Genomic DNA, 19939 nt, shown 5'->3' on the forward strand with positions numbered 1-19939 from the left:
CACATAATTAATTTCCTGGCAATTGAGTTTTGATAATTTTCTGGGAATTTTGCTTCATATATTGGTTTTAAATGTATTTCACATTTAAAATGTGAAATTAGTTGCTTTGTGTTTGAAGGTGACGTAATTTCTTTAAGGCCAGCGATGAGTCATTCAGTTAATGTAAGAAAACAGTTAATTAACAGTAATAAATGTCCCCAGTCGTCTAAGGGAGTTGAGTGTGACACAGTTTACCTCAAGTCAGTCACAAGTAGGTTGTCCACTGAGTGGATTTTCTATAGGATATTTTGATTCTCCAGCTAGCTTTCTATCCATATCACCAGTTTGTTTCAAAACTATTTTAACCCCTCCTCTGATGGTGGATATTCAGGGACTGAAATCAATTTGAACGGTAACCTGACTAAAACGTGATTAGGAAGGCAGTTCTTAAAAACAATATACTCTGGTAATGCATTCTAGATCCATAGGAACCTGCTTCCTGAATTACGTGTAATTTGGAATTTTTATTCTACTGCTCCTTTCCTAGGGCACAGCATAGTGCGAAGCAACTACTAGGTACTTAATAGATCTTTTTTCCAAATGACTGAATGAAACCTACTGAAGCAAATAGTAAGAGAGTTGATAATACCTCTATCATGAACCAGATCAAACCAAATGTATGTCTGAGCATTTAGGACAGGCACCTTGAAATAATGCCTTTAATTTATTAAGCAAGAGCTTTGGTGTCAATCTACATTTTTGTTCTCTCTCTGTCACTTGTTAAGTTGTATATAACCTTGGGTAAATTATTTAATTTCTCTCCCTGCCATCTCTTTTTGCTAGATTGAAAATAGTGTGAAAGTTATTCCTTCATTTAGCTCTTGAGTATCTAAGCAGTTATTTTAATGTTTTTGTCAGACTGCTCCATAAAATTAAGCTTCATGTAGAGTGAATTTATGTTCTAATTACTGATTTTTTTAGATCGTCTTTTTTAATAAAAACCGTATTTCTGTTTTGAATTTTGGTTTGTTGGCTATGATTGGGAGGCTTTTTAGTTAGTTTGTTTATTTATTTCTCTCTCTCTAGGCTCATTCCTTTCTAGCAGAGGAACTAGATTAAATAGTGGCATTTTGGATCTTCCATCCACAGTGATGCTGGGGATATCACAGATCTCGTCACCTAGTTAGTAATCAGCCTGGTTGATAGAGTCTACCTTGGACCCATGGCTTTTCCTACTGCTTTAGCCCCAAGCAGCTCTGGCAGTAGCCTTTACAACCTTTCATGGGAGAGGAAGCCACTGAAATTCCCTGTTTCCTGGGAGGTAGGCAAGTTACCCCACAGGAACTGACTTCCTGGCCATTACTTATGCTTCTAGAGCTAGAACCCAGCAGATCTCCGGTATCAGCTATTGACTTAAAACAAATAGACTGCCAATTATTTCTCCAGCAAAAATGGGTTTATTCCAGATCAACAAAGAACTGCAATTTGCAAAGTGAACAACCTTACTAGAACAGAAGGTCTGCATAGGAATTTGGAAGAATTTTTAAGGTTAGATTCAAGTAGGAGGACTGGAGCCAGGACATAGGGGACCTTTCCAACTGGAAGATTTGATCAAGATGGAAAATGAGTTAGCTCAAGATTTCTTAATAGTCAAGAGCAATTGTAAGTTCAGGCAAGGAAGGGTGATGCCTGGCGAGGTGGCCCACTCTGATCCCAGACCTGCCTGCCTTCTCGGATTGGTTGATTTTGCTAGAAGCTCTGTGTGCCAGCTCAGGGAGGCCCGGGACAGCATTGTGGAGGAGGAGCATTATTGAACTAGTATTTGTTGTACTAGTATTTCAGTGCACTTGATAGAAAAATAAGGAAATAGGAAAGTATCCCTCATCTCCTACAGTTCCTTTTCCCCTTTTGTTTTTCTTACATAGTGAATTCCTACAGGAATACTTAACCTTCATCTGAAGCATTATCTGTAAGCCAGTCCTTCACTGCCAGTGGTTCTGTGGTGGGGAAGAAAATATAAGTAAATGAAACCCACAGATAACCTTAGATCAAGTAGTCTTTCCTTTTTTCACCTCTGTGACTCCAGCTTTTTCTTGGATGGTTAGATCACAGAAAGGTGACTTTGCTTTAATTCTCTCTTTGTTTTTTTCTCTGCTCACCCGTTGTGGTGTAAATTAACCCAAATATACTTAAAAGACAATGAAAAATGAGCAAAAAAAGGCAGTAATCCATAACTGTATCATTAGCACTTAAATAACAACTCCTAGGGATTTAGATTTCAGCTTTTGACTGGGCAACTGTGTGAGGATTATACCACATTGGCAATGTTAGTAGTATACTAGAGAAATTATTCTGTGAAACAGATGCAGTTGCCTTGCCACACTTGCTTCATCTATCCCTTTCATTGTCCTTTGCTGAAGTATTACAAAGTACATCCCTGAAATGTTATTTTTACCCCTATGCACCTCAGTGTGCCTCTCTAAAAAATACACTTTCTTCTATGTCCGCAATGCCATTGGCACATCCTATAAATAATTCCTTGGTGTCATATAATATCTAATATATACATAACTATCTGTATTATTTCAAAGTATCTTTTTTTAAATTTGTTTTTTTCAAGTTGGAATCTAAACAAGGTTCACACTTTGCATTTGGTTGTTCTGCCTTTCAATCTCTTTTAATTTTGTGGTTCAGTCTTTTGATGGCTGGTTTTTATGGCTGAGGGAGCTGAGGGGGAAGAAGCAGGAACAAGGTGATAGACTTTAAGCCAGGCTAAAAGGAAACCTTTAAAATTACAGGGCCTGCTGGGAGTAGGGAGATTTGGTTGTAACATTTGTGGCTGAAATAATGTTTTTTAGGCCCATGTCAAACTTAAAAAAATGCCTCCTTCAAAGTAGTATTATTTATGTATATTTTGTTCTATACAAGACATAAACAACTAAATTTGAGTTGCTGTTTGGAATGTTAGTCAGAAACTGAAGTTGTCTATCTTAACACCAAACTAAAATAAAGAAAAAAAAGTCCCCATCAGAAACTAACACAACATTGTAAATCAATGATACTTCAATTAAAAAAAAACAAAAAAACCCACATGTTTCTAAGAGCTCTAATTCTCTCTACAAATTAGAAATCAGTTATCTGTCTGCAGACTGTCTTCTTCAATTTAAAAAAGAGAGAGTATTTTTCCTTTGGACTTTACCTCTTTATTTTTGTATTAATTTTAGTTAAATCCAATTATGATCCTTCTAAAATAATTGTGCCTATCTAACATTAAATACGCTATTTCTTAGGATAATGTTATATAACTGTATATTAGGGCGTAAGATGAAAAATTTTTTTAAAGTCACATGTTTTTAAGCACTCTAGAATAACAATTAACATAGTACAGCAGAATCTCACTGACAGTAATGTCCAAATAACTTTAAAATGTTTAAGGTTCTTTCCAAATAACTTGCTTTATTAATTCTCCATAGGATGTGGATGAAAATTTTATTTGTGATAGGCCACACTTGAGAAAGCTAAAATGATTACTAAAATACACTTTCAAAAATGTGTATATGAATATGTATAATCTCTATAACTGTAGAATATAAACTACAGTAAACTATAAGGTTATGTTCTGCTTGTTGGAAATCTTGAATTTTGCAATATAGAACATTGGTGAGAGTTTGATTAACCTTCAGAACATTTTGGGCGTGGGTGCAGGCCTAGGTATTAAAGCTCATTTGCAGACAAGACACATGCTCTTCATGCTTTTGTAAGAAATGGAATCTATAATAGCTACAAATGCTAAGACCCATCATAAAGAAGAAAGTAGGTGAAAAGTGGAAAGTGAGACATTTTTTAGTTTCCCTCCCTCCGAATGTAAGGATGTTTATTCTTTCCTAACGGTGTTAATGTATATCAATAGTTTATGCTTTTACTTTTTGGTACCTGATAATTCCAAATGTTTGCTTTATATATGCCTTTTAGGTGCCCTAATTTGAGTCTGCAGAAGCTACCAGAAGAGTGGTTATGGAATGTTTTAGAGGAAATTAGATGCAGTGATCCTTCATCTAAACTCTGTGCTACAAGACGCAGTGCTGGAATTCCTTTCTACATACAGGTAGGTACTTATCTACAGGATCATAGCTGAGGGCTTTGTTTGTTTGTTTGTTTGTTTTTGGTCTGTTGATAGTAGTGTATTCTAACCCCCCTGACATGTGAGCATATTGCATAAGGGACATTTCTGATTCTCTATAGTACATTTCACAAGTACTATAGCATTTGTGATTTTGTTTTAATGTGTGGACAGTGTGTTCCTGTGACAGATCTCTTCTTGGAACAAACCCTCTAAGAGGTCAGTCTTGTAATATGAACAGAGGGTGGTAGAGATTTCCGTCTGTGTGTGAAGTAGGAAGACATCGCTGTGGTGCATTCATTGCTCACTTCCAGGAAGTGCACATGCTGCCCTTTTTTTTTTTTTCTCAGTTAGAAAAAATATTCTTCCTTTCATGTCAAAGACCCTTAAGACTCTGTAGGCAACCAGTGTTAACAATTTCTTTTGAATCCTTCTATAAAATATCCATGCATAAAATAATCCTAATCCTAATAGTAGCTAACTTTTATAAGTGGTTATTTCACATATATTATCTCATTTAATCCTTCCTCAAGGCCTACGAGGTAGGTCCTATGATCATCTGTATATTGTGGATGAAGAAACTGGACCTTAGAGAGGTTAGGTAAGTGATTTGCTAATGGCCACAGGGATAGTAAGAGCAGCACTAAGACTTGAGCCCAGGCACCCTGCTGGGTGTGTGTGTGTGTGTGCGCGCGCGCGCGTTTTCTTTTTTAACGCAGATGAAAGCATACTACACACACTGTTTTGTCTCTTGCTTTTTTTCCACTTAATTTAGATTGCTTCATATCAGCATAAAGATATGAAGATTGCTTAAAGATTGCTTCATATCAGCATACTGAGATATTGCTACTTGATAAGAAAATATTTTATTTCCACAGTGTTGAAATTAAGAGGCTGTCACCATTATGAATCCAAAGAATGAAAACCAAGTCCTCACGATACTAAATCAGACCCGACCTGAATGATCTTTGTTTAATATTCAGGAAGATAAAATCTAGGAATGGGGTGGTGTAAAAAAAATCGATGAAAATAAGTGAAATGAAGTCTGTTTTTTAGTGCCCCAACATTTTTTCCTTCCCTTTCTTATGCCTCCCTCAAATTCCCAGAGTCATGATTTTTATGACAACGGGCACCAGTCGTGGAGGTTGATTTGGCATAGAGATCACCGAGGTGGTTCTGCTGGGTAGATTTTGGTGACCTTCAGAAATCGACTCCTCTCTGATCTGACCCATTCTGGACCAGTGTGGGTCATTCTCCTGCCTCTGAGTTATTCTGACCTAGTGTGTTTTTGCCTCATATGTCTGTCTGAGGACATGTGTTAATGCAACAGCAAGGTTTGGTTGCATCTTTGTGCTGTGTGCCTCCATCTCTGGTTCCCAACTAGTACTACATATTGGTCATAGTGATAGAGGGGTCAGGACTGCACCTTCTTAGCCCAGCCTTGGGAAGAATGTCATAACTATGCACAGCTCTTGGGGAAAAAGAACTATTGTTCCCAGGAGACACATTAGTAATCATATATAGCTTTCTTATTTATTTTAGTTGAATAAAATCTAAATTATCAGAAAAATCTGCTCAGAGAGGCCCCATTTTCCCTAGCATAACTTACCAATAAAGTAGTGTTCTTGTTCTGGTGGAAACCTCTGCTTGGTGTTAGCTATGGAGAAAAACTCCCCATTACTCCCAGTCCTATACAGCCACTAATCTATTTTCTGTCTCTATATAAATGGAATCATATAATATGTTCTCTTTGTGTCCTCTTTCACTTAGCATCATGTTTCAAGGCTCATCCATATTGTAACATGTATCAGTACTTCATTCCTTTCTATTGCCTCAAGTGGTTTGATATTCCTATTTTTATGTTTATTGAATACTGGCAAAATGTCAGACACAAAATAAATAAGCACCTCTTGAATATTCAAATATAGGACCCCCTTTGAATTTTGTAGTATTTCCTTTTGTCCCATGGAGTTTCCAGTGCTACAGTTTGATAGTCCTCCAGGTAGACTCTTGTGAAGAATTAAATAACTGATCAGTCTCCAGGGAGTTTCCAAATCCTTACAAGAAATTTAATCCAGAGGATTTTTGTTTTTCAAGTAAAGAGAAGTTTCTTGTTGGATAAATTTGTTATTAAAACTGACGTGCTTATTGTGTCTGAGACCTGCTACCCAATTATGGTCTTAGAAGAGTTGTCAACAAGAGCCATGTTCAACCTCTTAGAATTACATAATTAATAAGCAAACTGGAGGTGACCTTAGAGATGCTGTGATATCACCACCTAATTTTACAGACGAAGAATCTGAGGGATGGAGAGGTTAAGCTGCTTGCCCAAGGCCACGTGGCTTAACTAGCTCAACACCACATGTTTTTATAAAGGAGATTTTGCATTGGGGAATCAATTCTGGGAAATAGCAAACAGGTGTATATAAAATAATAGTCCTGATAATTTCTGTCTTGTTTTTCCATAGGCACTGTTGGCATCTGAACCTAAGAAAGGCAAAATGGATTTGTTGAAAATAACAATGAAAGAGTTAATCTCTTTGGCTGGACCTACAGATGACTCACAGAGCACAGTCCCTAAGGTAATAATGGAAATATACAAACCCTGCTAGGAAGGCAGTGGTTTTAAATCTTTGCTGTACTTAAAAAGAAAAAAAAAAATCTGCTGAAGGTACAGAACTCTTGAGGATAAGACAGACATTTGAAGCTTATTCAGAGGGGTTTTGTTTTGGTTTGGTTTTTCCAGTCCACAAAATAAACCATTGCTTTAGTTGATATAGATTGACCAAGATGATCTGTTTTTAAACTGTGGTGAAAGCATTCAATTTAGACAAGATATTTTGTAATATTACAACTGTATCTAAAAATTTAAAAACGAATGTGCTATCACCTTCAAATTTCATGTGTGCTTCCTTGAGTCGATGTATGTTTTATGATTCGGCAGTTGGATCTTTCCCTAAAATGTAGTGTCTGGCTTTGGGTATATTCATATTTTAATTTTAGCTAATACTTACTCCTTTTTTTGTCACTGCTAACGTTGAGTTAAGTATGTACTTATGTGTGTGTATGAATTTGGGTTAAGTGTTCCTCACAGCTTCAGTCCACTCCATGGTAGTGCATACCTGTCAGATACTTCTTGTCTAGGCTTTCTCAGCAAATGCTTCATAGTGGGATGTTCCTACCCACCTGTGGGAGGCCCATGCTAGGTCAGAGAACAGACTGAGAGCTGAAGTTTACAGTCAAGTACAGTAAGTACATATGGTTTTATGTCAGAGCCTGTGGGAGGTATTAAAGGGAAGCCCATGGGCCAGAATGTGGACCGGTGGGAAAGGATAGGGTTTATTAACACATGTCACGTAGTGGCCTGTGACTATACAATGTGAAATTTCTTTTAAAATTTAAATAAAAAGTTACTGATCACCTTTCAGAAATGATCATTTTATTTTCCCCAAAAAAGTGTGAAAAATATAATTGGCTCCATTTTCTTAGACTATCACTTTAAAAAAAATACCATTGTTTAATAAGAACATCTGAAAATAGTGAAATTTGGTTTTAAAGAGTACTTTAAATTATTACCTTACTCTGCTTCAAGGTCATTAATTACCACTAGTGATCATTTTTATTAAATTGGTAAAAATTTAATATTTTATCTCTGACCAGTCTTCTAGGTGTTGGATGATGATTTGCTTTCCTTCTCCCCTCCCATGGTTTACTTCTGTATTATTTTTTTATTATCTGTGAAATATTTCAGCATGTAAAAATGTACAGTGAATAATCAACATCTATGAAATCAATTCCAAGTTTAAGAAGTAAAACGTTACAGATACAGTTGCATACACTGTAGATTCCTCCATATTCTGTTTCTCTTTGGTCCTCCTCATCTGTAATCATTCAACCAAATCATTTCGTGCATTTTTTTCATTCTTTTAAGAGCTTTTTTTTTTTTTTTTTTTACATGAATTGTGTTATCTACACATTGTTTTATAGTTTGGGCTTTTTTCAGTCAACATTTTTTAAAATTAGTGAGCTCCAAGTTCATTTTAATTTCCAAGCAGAGTTTCATTGTATACAAATGTTTCTCTTTCTGCCTGGTGTGAAATTTGTGTTTCCCGGTTTTATTTTGCATTTCTCTGATAACTGGCTAGCTTTAACATCTTTCCATGTATTTATTAGGCTTTAGTATGACTTCTGTGAATTGCCTATTTAAAGACTTTGGCTACCTTTAATTTGGTTATTTGTCTTTGTTTTGCAGGAGTTGGGTTTTTTGTTGTTTTAAAATTATTTTCCTGATTTTTTTTCCTTTTTGGTTCTTTGAATTACACGTATCTTCTCCTAGTCTATCACTTCTTTTCACTTTGCTTATTATTCTATTATTGCCTGGAAGTTTTAAATTTTAATAAAATGGAATATGTCAGACTTTTCTTTTATGGTTTGTGCATTTGGATCTCATTTAAGAAAGCCTTCCATACCCCAGGGTCAGAAAGATATTTTATATTTTCTTTATATAATACATCCTTTCCTCTTGTACTATCGTACTGACACTACTTCTCTCACGTACTATTTCTGTCGATACGCATGTCTGTTTCTGTGCTCTATTCTGTTAGTCTATTAGTCTGTCCCTGGGCCCAAATCACTATTTTAATTACTGTATTTTTTTAAATAAGTCTTGATATCTGGTAGGGTGAATCTCCTTTTTTTTTTCCTTCAGAATTACCTTGGCAATATTTGTCCCATTGCTCTTCCATATGAGTTTTAGAATCAGCTTGTTAAGTTCAACCAGAAAGCCCTTTTTAAATTTTGGGTGGAATTTAAATTTATTGATTTATTTGGGGAAAATGACTTCTTTTTTTGATACTGAATCTTCCAGTCCATGTTCATGGCTTTATTTTTCCACTTATTCAGATCTTCCTTAATGTTTTTCATTACATTTAAAAATAATTTTCCATAAAAATCTTACAGATCTTTTGTGAAATGTTCAGCAACCTACGTAAATTGCTGTAATTCAACTGATGACTTGTCTGTAAATTCTTTGAATTTTCTTTATAGGTAATCATATCCTTAGTAATGCTAAATTTGCTTTCCTCTTCTAATTCTTTAAAAAAATTTTCTTGTTCTTCTGGCTGGCACTTGTAGTACAGTTTTGTATAGAAATAGAGATAGCAGACATCCTTATGTTGTTTCTGATATTTGCTGTAGGTTTTAACGTCTCTTATCAAGGAAACCAAATTTTATTGAATGCTTTCAAGCATTTTTGAGATAAATGTTTTCTTCTAGAATTTGCAAACAGCATAAATTATATTGACTTTTTAATATAATACGATCTTTGCCTACAGAGAATGAACTCCCAACTTTGAAATGATAGATTTTTTTACACATTGCTAGATTCACCTAAAAATTTGGAAAAAAATTTTTTTTCACATATTTTCACTGGATTCATAAGTGAGATTAACCTGTGGTTTTCCTTTTTCATGCTATACCTGTCCTCATTTTTATGTAAAAGTTTTTTATTGAATTATAACAAACATACAAAGATGTGTACAAATAATATGTTTGCCTCCACAAAGTGAACACATTTCTATAACCAGCAAGAAACAGAACATTTTAGCACCTGAAAGCCCACTCATGCTCCCTTCTAATCGCACCTTTTCCCCAAATGTAACCACTAGCTTAGTTTTAACACCATAGCTTTACCTGTTTTTTTAAAATTTCACATGAATGTAACCATACATTATATACTCTTTTGATATGATTTCTTTTGATGAACATTAAGTTTACAATATCCATCCATGTTGTGAATTATTCATTTTCATTGCTATGTAATAGTATACAATTTATTTATCCATTCTTCTGTCGATGAACATTTGGGTGGTTTTAAATTTGGGATTATTAAGAACAGTACTTTTAAGAACATTCTTTGACAAGCCTAATGGTGAGCAAATATGTACGTTTCTTTTGAGTAGATACTTAGGAGTGGTTATTGAGTATGTGTATGTTGAGCTTTAATAGATACTACCATTTCTCAAAGTAGTTGTCCCTACCTTATTTTGATAGCCAGGTGGTACTGGACTGATAAAATAAACTTGGGCATCTTCTCTTAACAGTTTAAATAAGATTGGGATTATCTATTCTTTGAATATTTGGTAGAATTCGTCCATAAAATTATTATGTGGGTCTTTGTGTGTGTGGGGGTGTGTGTGTGTGTGTGTGTTATTTTGGTGGGTTTGGTGTCTTGCTTTCTTTTTGGTCTGTGGGATTTTTAACTATTGATTTTCTTTATATAATGGTAATATCTATATAGCTTTTCCATTTCTCCTTGAATTTGTTTTGATTAGTTCTGTTTTCTAGGAAATTGTTCATTTTGCCTTAATTTTTCTAATTGACTAGGGTAGAAATATTTTTGTTTTATTCTCTGATGTACCTTTAGTCATGTTCTCTTTGGTGTTCATGTTATTGCATATTTTCTTCTCTCTCTTCTTGGTTAGTCTCATCAGAGGTTTGTTTCTATTTCAAAGAATCACCTTTTGGTTTTGTTAATGCTCATAGTTATGTCATTGATGTTTTAAAATTTTCTGCTCTTTTAAATTTTATTTCTCTATTTTGAGTTTATTGTTCTTTTTCTGTCATCTTAATTGGACTTTTTTCCAATTCATTTTTTTATTAAAGTAGAGTTGATTTACAGTGTTGTGTTAATTTCTGCTCTACAGCAGTGATTCAGTTATACGTATATATACATTCTTTTTTATTTTCTTTTCTATTATGGTTTATCACAGGATATTGAATATAGTCCCCTGGGCTATACAGTAGGACCTTGTTTTTATCCATTTGGTATATAATGGTTTGCCTTTTTTTTTAATAGACGCCATTTAAGGTGTACATTTCTTTTATGTTCCACTTAAATGCATCGCACAAGCGTCAGTGTGTAGCATCTTCGTTATTGTTCAGCTGTAAATATTAAAAATTTTTTTCTTTGACCAGTGTTTTAAAATGTGTCAGTTTTAAAAGTATGTGAAGAAACTGATTCCTAACTTAATTCCACTATGATCAGAGCATAATCTGTAAGAAATTAATTTTTTGGTATTTGTTGAGGCTTTATGGCTAGGTTTGAGGTCATTTTAAAAAATAAATGTTTCATGAGTGCTTGGAAAGACTGTATTGTCTCTATTTGCTAGGTGCAGGATTCTACATAGGTCCATTGGATCAAACTTTTGTATTGCATTGTTCAAATCTTGCTTACTTAAGAAAATTGATTTATCAATCATTAGGCATGTTTTATTATAATCTATTTTATTTGTGAATTATCCATTTCTTCTTATAATTTGGTAATTTTTTTGTTTGGAGGCTATGCTACTGGATATGTACAGATTTGGAATTACCACAGTCTTCAACCTACAACTGATTTTGAATTTTTTATTCTAGGTTCATGCTTTAAATATCCTTAGAGCCTTGTTCAGAGATACACGTCTGGGAGAAATTATTATCCCTTACGTTGCTGATGGAGCTAAGGCTGCAATTCTGGGCTTTACATCACCAGTCTGGGCAGTAAGTGCATTTGCTATTTATTTTCATTGACTTAATTATACCTCTGAGTAGGTTTTAATAAACTAACCTTTCACTGGGTGATAAAAAATATGTACTGCATTTTATTAAGGAGTTACTCCAAGGGATAAATTCTTGGATCAAGCTACATTTTGACCCTTGGTATTTTATGGTTACATTCTGTCTCCTTTGTTGGCTTATTAGCCATAACTCTTTGTTTTCTTATTTTAGTATTTGCTTTAGAGTTTATAGTATATATCTTTAACATCACAGTCTGCCCTCAAGTAATATTTTACCATCTTAAAGTATAAGAACCTAGCAATATGTACTCCCATTTCTCTCCTCCCAATCTTTGTGCTTTTATTATACATTTTACTTTTATGTATATTGTAAACCCACACTACATTGTTATTATTTTTGTTTAAACTGTCAATTATCTTTATTTAAAAACTGACCATTTTAACTGTTTTTAAGTATACAATTCAGTGGCATTAAAAACATTCACAGTGTTGTGCAGTCATCACCACTCTCCATTTTCAGAACTTTTTCATCTTCCCAAACAGAAACTGTACCCATTAAATAGTAACTCCCCACATCCCCCTTCCCCCAGCCCCTGGTAACCTCTCTTCTTCTTTTTGTCTCTATGAATTTGCCTATTCTAGGTACCTCATATAAGTGGAATCATATAATATTTGTCCTTTCATGTCTGGATTGTTTCATTTAGCATAGTGTTTTCAGGGTTCATCCATGTTGTAGCATGTATCATAATTTCATTCCTTTTTAAGGCTGAATGAAATTCCGTCGTATGGATATATGACATTTTGTTTATTCTTTCATCTGTTGATGGACACTTAAGCTGTTTCTTTTTGGCTAGGGTGAATAATGCTGCAGTGAACATTGGTGTACAAGTATCTGTTTGAGTCCCTGCTTTCAATTCATTTGTGTATATCATATAGTAATTCTGTATTTAATTTTTTGAGGAACTGTCAAACTGTGTTCCACAGTGGCAGCACCATTTTATACTCCCATTAGAATTCCATTTTCTTCACATCCTCGCCAGCACTTGTTATTTTCTATTTTTTTGGTAACAGCCATCCTAACAGGTGTGAAGTGGTATCTCGTTTGATGTTTTGATCGCACTTGATGTTGAGCTGGAAGCAGAATGACTCTGAGTATCTGAATGTGTCTGTTGTGGGCTCTGGGTATCAGTGTGTTGAGCGAATGCTGGAAATATACTCTATCAAAAGGTGAAAAAAACAGATGCAAAACATGAAAATGGGGGAGGTTAAATGCTGAGTCACTTTTTTTGTTTTCTTTTGTTTTTTGCAATATGATTACTGTCCAGAAACTTTTTGATTCAGAACTCTAAGATTGTGGGCAGTACCCAGTACAGTTTTCAGATTAAAGAAAGTAAACTTCCACTTTTTTTTTTATAATTCCTGGGAGAAACACCATGATTTTATTGTTTTTCCTACATCATTGTGCCTTCTAGAATAAAGGAGACTAACCTATGGTTTGTAGGCACTTGACTGTAGCGTTAAAAAAAAAAAAAGACTGGCAAAGGGAGAGGAGAAAAGAAGCTAGACCTTAATATATTACCTGCAGAATGGAGAATTTACTAGAAAGGCAGGCCTTCCAATTAGTGAGCTGCAGAAACCAATTCATAACTCTCTGATGAGCCTCTAATTGAGAGTCAGTATATTTCAGTGTAGCCCAAGGCACAGACTCCCAATGTAAAGAGGAATCCTCAAGATTGCCAACTGTTGCCTGGAAAATCGTACATCTTCCTGTAAGAAAGATAAATGTCTGAAATTCTGTCTAGGAGCATTGCCTAACTACTCCTGAGGACACGGTGTTTACCTTTTGCATTTACAGGAAAACAAAGCAATACCTGTATACTGTCAGGAGAGGTAGATAGGAATGTGGCTTGACCATCAGGAAGAGTAGAGATCATAAAGCTGATTGCCAGAAATGTCAGTATTGTTTTCTTTAAGCCATTCATTCCAGATGAACAGAGAAATGTTCGCTATGAAAGGGCTTTCAGAGAGTGAAACCTGGTGACTTTTCCAACTTTAGGAAAACTGAAAGTATCAGAAATGAATGGATCTTTTTTTTAAAGTCTTTTTTGGAGACCTTTTAAACAGTAACACATGGGCACTGCAGGAAGTCTGAAAATACAAGCATAAAAGGAAAAGGAAAAGTCACCAGTTTAGCTACCATACAGATATAATAATCTTTAGCATTCGAATGTGTTTTCTTTCTCTTTTTTCTATGTGGCTTTTATGTGTGTGTAGTACTCATATGCACACATAATCTATAAAAGCCTGCACAAATATATATAAGTGCTTATGTATAGTTTTATTTGGGGGGAATCTTCCCTTTTAACACGTGTTGTAAAGGAATCTTTTTTGTTTCTATTCAGTTTGTTTGCTTTACCAGAGAAAATAAACATCACAGCTATAATGGTCCATACTCTGACTTAAATATATCAATTGTTCTGTTTCCTTCCTTATAAAAACCTAATCTAAGATACGCCAGAACCATGGCAACATACTCAATGAATGTGAAGAAGTCTTCATTTTACAAAACAATTAACCGTAGCATTCTGTGTGAAGTTGTTTAAAGAGTGGTTTTTCCTGACTGTGTGTGAAATATGGTTTGATTTACAGAAATCTGATTTGTACACATCTTCTCAGGAATATATCTTGTACCTAAAGGTGACTCCATCTGTACTTTTGGCTTAATTGTTTTTCCTGGTAAGTTAGAGGAAAAAAAAAAAGTAAAATAAGCTTAATTTTAATTTTGCAGTGAAGGAACATTATCCAGGAAGCATTCATGTGTATATTAATTGTTTGTACAGAGTCCTCAATCTTTGTACTGAGACCACACAAATCTCTCAATCTTTGCCACCTATTAGGCATTTTTAAAAGCCAAGGGAAATGTATTGTTGTAAATATATATAAGACATTAGGCATACCTACTGGTTACAAACAATATTAAACACTAGAAATACAAGGATAAGTAAGACGTAATCATAATAGTGACTGTCTTATTGACTATTTTCCATGTGCTTGGTATCATTTACATTGATTATCTCAGTTCATGCTTAGAGCAATCCTGCTAGGTAGATTCTGTTATTAGAATCCCCATTTTACAGATAAAGAGAGGGGAGAGGAGAAATAACTTTGTCCAAGGGCGTACAAGTATTTTTTGTGTGATTCTAGAATCTTTGCTATTATCGGGGTAAGTTTTGGGTATTATAGGAATACGGCGAAGGTGTATCTTACTTACCTTTTAGGGTTTTGACCCTGTCCTTAGAAAACAGAGCTGGAGATATAGCCTGGGTGCTAAGGTTTTATTGAATGGTACAAACCTACAGCAGCAGGAGTGAAGGGAAAAGGGAAGTGAGGCAAGAAAAGAGAAGAGACATTATCAAGCAGGCGTTGTAGTTTAACTTGCAGGAAAACTGAGCTGCTTGTCTGGTCATGTGGTGTATCTTCTAGCCAGGCCATGTGAAACTACCGACTCTGGGAACAGTCCCACCTTCTCTCTCTTATTGGTCAAAATTCACCCCTTAGGGCATTAACACAACTTGCGCAGGTGTTGACACAACCCTTGGGCAGCTGCTAGAGAAGCCAGATCCCATGCCCTGTGATGTAGCATCTCATCTGAGTCTGGAAATGGCTGGATGAGCCACAGTCACCATTGGTGTCTGGGGTTTGACACTTGGCTTCCACTGCTGTTGAAAAACCCTGCATGAGAGAGTTTCACAGTAGGGGGATGATGGGCTTTGACTGATGTGGTGAAAAGTGGAGGCTCGATTGTGAGGTGGCAGGAGGGAAGGCGGAAGACCAATCAGGAAGCTATTGTAATAGTTCTGCCAAGTGATGATAGTGGCTCAGAATAGAGAAATATTAGTAAAGATGGTGACAAGTGATAATCTTCAACATATATTTTAGAGATGAAGCTAGTTTAGTTAAAAATTAGGTAACAGGGCTTCCCTGGTGGCGCAGTGGTTGAGAATCTGCCTGCCAATGAAGGGGACACGGGTTCGAGCCCTGGTCTGGGAAGATCCCACATGCCGCGGAGCAACTGGGCCCGTGAGCCACAATTACTGAGCCTGCGCGTCTGGAGCCTGTGCTCCGCAACAAGAGGCCGCGATAGTGAGAAGCCCGCGCACCGCAATGAAGAGTGGCCCCCACTTGCCACAACTAGAGAAAGCCCTAGCACAGAAATGAAGACCCAACACAGCCATAAATAAATAAATAAATAAATAAATAAAAATGATATTACTAGTGTCATGAAGAAATGCTTTAAAAAAAAAAATTAGGTAACAAACAGTGATTTGTAGATACATATATCTATGGAAACAGAATTTTCTGGGCAAGTTTTGAAAACTGAGACATTTCTGGGCATTTCCTTTTTTATGTTCAACTACCTGATCTTCTTTCCCTGCATCCTCATTGCAGGGTAGGTAACTCATCTTTCCAGCTTGCCCAGAAGCTCCATTGAGTATGCCACCTTAGGGTCCTTCTCAGACCCACACCAGGTTTATATTTCTATCTAGTACATCTTACTTTGCTTCCCTCAGGCCAGCTCTGGTTTACAGTATGCAATGGGTTTGAGGAAGAAAAAGAGCCTTTCAAATCTTCCCATTAGTGCTGCCATGTGCACTCTCTTCCTCTTTCGGCACCGTTGACAGGCCCACTGGTGGTTGTGAGGTTGCCACAAGGGTGCCAGGCTGAGGGCTGTGCGGTGCTGAAACTCAGCCAAGCTCTGCTTATTACACTGCATGCCTTTGCGTGGAGCTTTATTCACTCACAGGAAGAGTACTTTTTCCTTAATTCACCTGTAGGTGGTGCGTGGGCTACTAGAAGCTCCGTCTCTTCTTTTCTCATGGGATAAGTGTCTTGCTACTTTGGAGGAAAGTTACCCTGAATTCCAGACAGGGCTGGCCCTCCCCTTAATCATAGGACCAGAAATCATAGTACAGTTTTCCTGGATTGCAGATGAGGGACTTGTGACCTGAAGTTTTAAGTGTCTTTTTCAAGGTCCATGGCTAAGAGGTGATGGAAGGCAAATTAGAATCGAAATCCCATTTAATTTTTTCAGAAAGTATTTCTTTCTACTATAAACTGGCACTATGTGCACTAGACAAAATATTTCATAATATTATATGCAGATCCCATCTTCAAGGATGTGACTGTCCATAAAGGGTGAAGGTATATGGTGTGTACCACACCACACCACAATAATTGTACCACATAGTGATTGCACATGATAGGTTCTCCATTCATATTTTTTAAATATTTGTTAAGGCAGCATTTATATTATATAAGAAAAGACATAAATGTATAAGCAAAGTATGTAGTATACATAAGTAGACATATACATATATACACACATACGCACACACACGGCTTTGTGAAACCTAATTTTCATTTACCTAACTCTTCTGTATCTTACAGAAATCTGTTTGGAAACTCTTTTGTACTACAAAGGAAAGAAAAAGCATATGTAATCAGCTAATAGAAGGGGAAAACTTTGGCAGGAGTTGTCAGTTTGTAGCTGAACACCAAGTCTCTATCAACTGTATGTTGGGGGCTTGATGGGGAAGGTAGTAAGAGAAGAGGTTTTCTGGTGTTTTCCTTGTGATAAGGATTGATTATAGTTGGAGTTATTTGGCAGCCATTCTGTTCTCTCCATTTCTAACTTTATTACTACTTGCTCTTTTCTATTGTTACTTTCCTTTTTACTTGCACTCTCCTTGGTCCTTCCTTCCTAATAAACAGGACTGTTTTCATTGCCATTACTACTATGAGTTTTTCAAAATATACTAGCACTGTATATGAACTTTTTCATTACCCACGTTAAGATTTAACATCAGTGAATCACGTTAGCATTTACTATCCATGTTTTAGGAGTTGATAATGTAGTTTGTCAGTTAGTCACAACCTTTTTCTCAATTGTACTTCTACTTAGTTCCCCTCCTCATTAGCTTTATAGTGAACAGGGACAGAAAATATGGATGAAATATTAGAAAATAAAAAGGGGTAACTGAAACAGATGTCCTTGAACTATTAATACTGTCACACAGAAACAAGGACACTCTTCTAGCTTAAGTAACAAGTAGTCTTCATGATAGTTATTTTGCTCTACATTTACAGTAACTTTTAAAAATGTTATGCTGTATAACTTCTACACTTTTAAAACAGAGTATATATATTTCAACATATGGAAATCAATTAATTTAATAACCCATACAAATAGACTAAAGAACCAAAAACCACATGATCATTTAAGCAGAGGCAAAAAAACAGTTGACACAATCTGACACCATTTCATGTTAAAAACACTCAATAAACTAGAAATGGAAGGGAACTTTCTCAATCTGATGAAGGGTGTTAATGAAAAATCCATAGCTAACAATGTACTTAATGGTAAAAGACTGAAAGCTTTTCCCCTAAGATCAGGAACAGGACAAGGATATCCACACTTGTCACATCTATTCAACATTGTACTGGACGTTTTAGGTAGGGCAGTTAGGCAAGAATAAGAAATAATATCAGCCAGATTGGAAAGAAAGATGCAAAACTATTTCTGTTTTTCTTTTTTTTTTTTTTCACACACACACACTGTATTTTATTTTTACAAGAGATAAATAGACTGACACCAAGCATTGTACATGGATGACCACAACAAAAGCAACAATGATTGCAATTACCAAACATGAAACACACTCATACTATGTCGTAATATTGACATTCAGTCCAGTAATCCTCCACTGTAACAGCTCCTTTACTTTGCAGTGAAAATTTATTTGTATATTCTTTGCCTCTGAGTCCTTGTTGGATTTTTTTGTTTTAATTCAGACAGAAAGTCACAAAAATTATACTCATCCTCATCAGTTCACTCAGTCCCATGTAATTAATTTTTTTTTTATCTTGATCTTTTGTTAGCACTTTTATGAGTTCATCAGTTTTTCATTAGAGTTCTGAAAATTCAGTTCTGCTTATTCATTCAGTTCAGCAGTACAGTCAGTTACCAGAAACCTGTACTTGTCAGAGTCTTTTCCATGAATTTCTTAAAGATGAAACCCTTTTATAGGAACATATTCGCAATAGCATCAGAGTACACACAGAACTGTCTGTAAATATTTCTGTTTTTCAATTGCAGTTACATATAGAAAATCCTAAGGCGTTCACCCCCACACACACACACGCACACGCACACACAAATTAGGGCTAATAAACAAGTTCAGCAAGGTTGCAGGACACAAGATCAATGTACAAAAATCAGTTGTATTTCTATACACTACCAATGAATAATCAAAAAATGAAATTAAGAAAACATTTCCATTTATAATAGAATCAAAAATAATAAAATATTTAAGAATAAATGTAACAAAAGAAGTTTAAGACTTGTGCAATGAAACTTAGAAACCATTGTTGAAAGAAATTAAAGAAGGCCTAAATAAGTGGGAAGCTATTCCATATTCATGGACTGGAAGACAGTATTCTTAAGATGGCAATACTCCCCAATCTACAGATTCACTATAATCTCTGTTAAAATTCCGTTTTGACATTTTTGCAGAAATTGACCAGTTTATTCTAAAATTGAGAGAGAATGCAAGAGACTCAGAATAGCCAGAACAATCTTGAAAAAGAACAGAATTGGAAGACTCACATATCCAAATTTCAAGGCTTACACAAAGCAACAGTAATCAAGACAGTGTGGTAATGCCTTAAGGATAGACTTATATAAATCAATGGAACAGAATTAAGAGTCCAGAAATAAAACCTAACTTTTAATAAAAAAGGTGCCAAAACAATTCAGTGGGGGAAAGAATAGTCTGTTCAACAAATGGTTCTGGGACAACTGAATATCCAACATGCAAAAGAATGCTTTTGCTTCTTATCTTATACTATGTTTAGAAATTAACTCAAAATGGATCAAAGTCCTAAATGTAAGAGCCAAAATGATAAAACCTTTAGAAGAAAACATAAGTATAAATCTTTGTGACCTTGGATTAGGTAATGGCTTCTTAGATATGACACCTAAAGCACAAGCAACAAAAGAAAAATGGTAGATTAGATTGATCAAAATTTAAAATGTCTGTGTTTCAAAGCATACCACTAAGAAAATGAAAAGACATCTGACAGAATGGGAGAAATTATTTGCAAATCATATATCTGAAAATTGTATATTTGACTGGTATCCAGGATATATAAAAAACTCTTACAAATCAATGATAAAAAGAACCCAATTTAAAAATGGACAATGAATTTGAATATATTTCTCCAA

At 35.3% G+C, this 19939-nt stretch overlaps 1 protein-coding gene across 2 annotated transcripts in view; it reads left to right on the top strand.

Annotated features, from left to right (window-relative positions):
• THADA (THADA armadillo repeat containing) overlaps nt 1–19939 on the top strand; it is a 314299-nt gene that overhangs the window by 67827 nt on the left and 226533 nt on the right. For both annotated transcript variants that reach the window (XM_057557813.1, XM_057557812.1), the window contains exons 23-25: nt 3952–4084; nt 6568–6681; nt 11516–11638. In XM_057557813.1, the coding sequence (XP_057413796.1) occupies nt 3952–4084; nt 6568–6681; nt 11516–11638 (370 nt within the window). The remainder of the gene's footprint in view (nt 1–3951; nt 4085–6567; nt 6682–11515; nt 11639–19939) is intronic.

Source organism: Balaenoptera acutorostrata, chromosome 12 (genome assembly GCF_949987535.1).
Source record: "Balaenoptera acutorostrata chromosome 12, mBalAcu1.1, whole genome shotgun sequence".
In the NCBI taxonomy this organism is placed as follows: Eukaryota; Metazoa; Chordata; class Mammalia; order Artiodactyla; family Balaenopteridae; genus Balaenoptera; species Balaenoptera acutorostrata.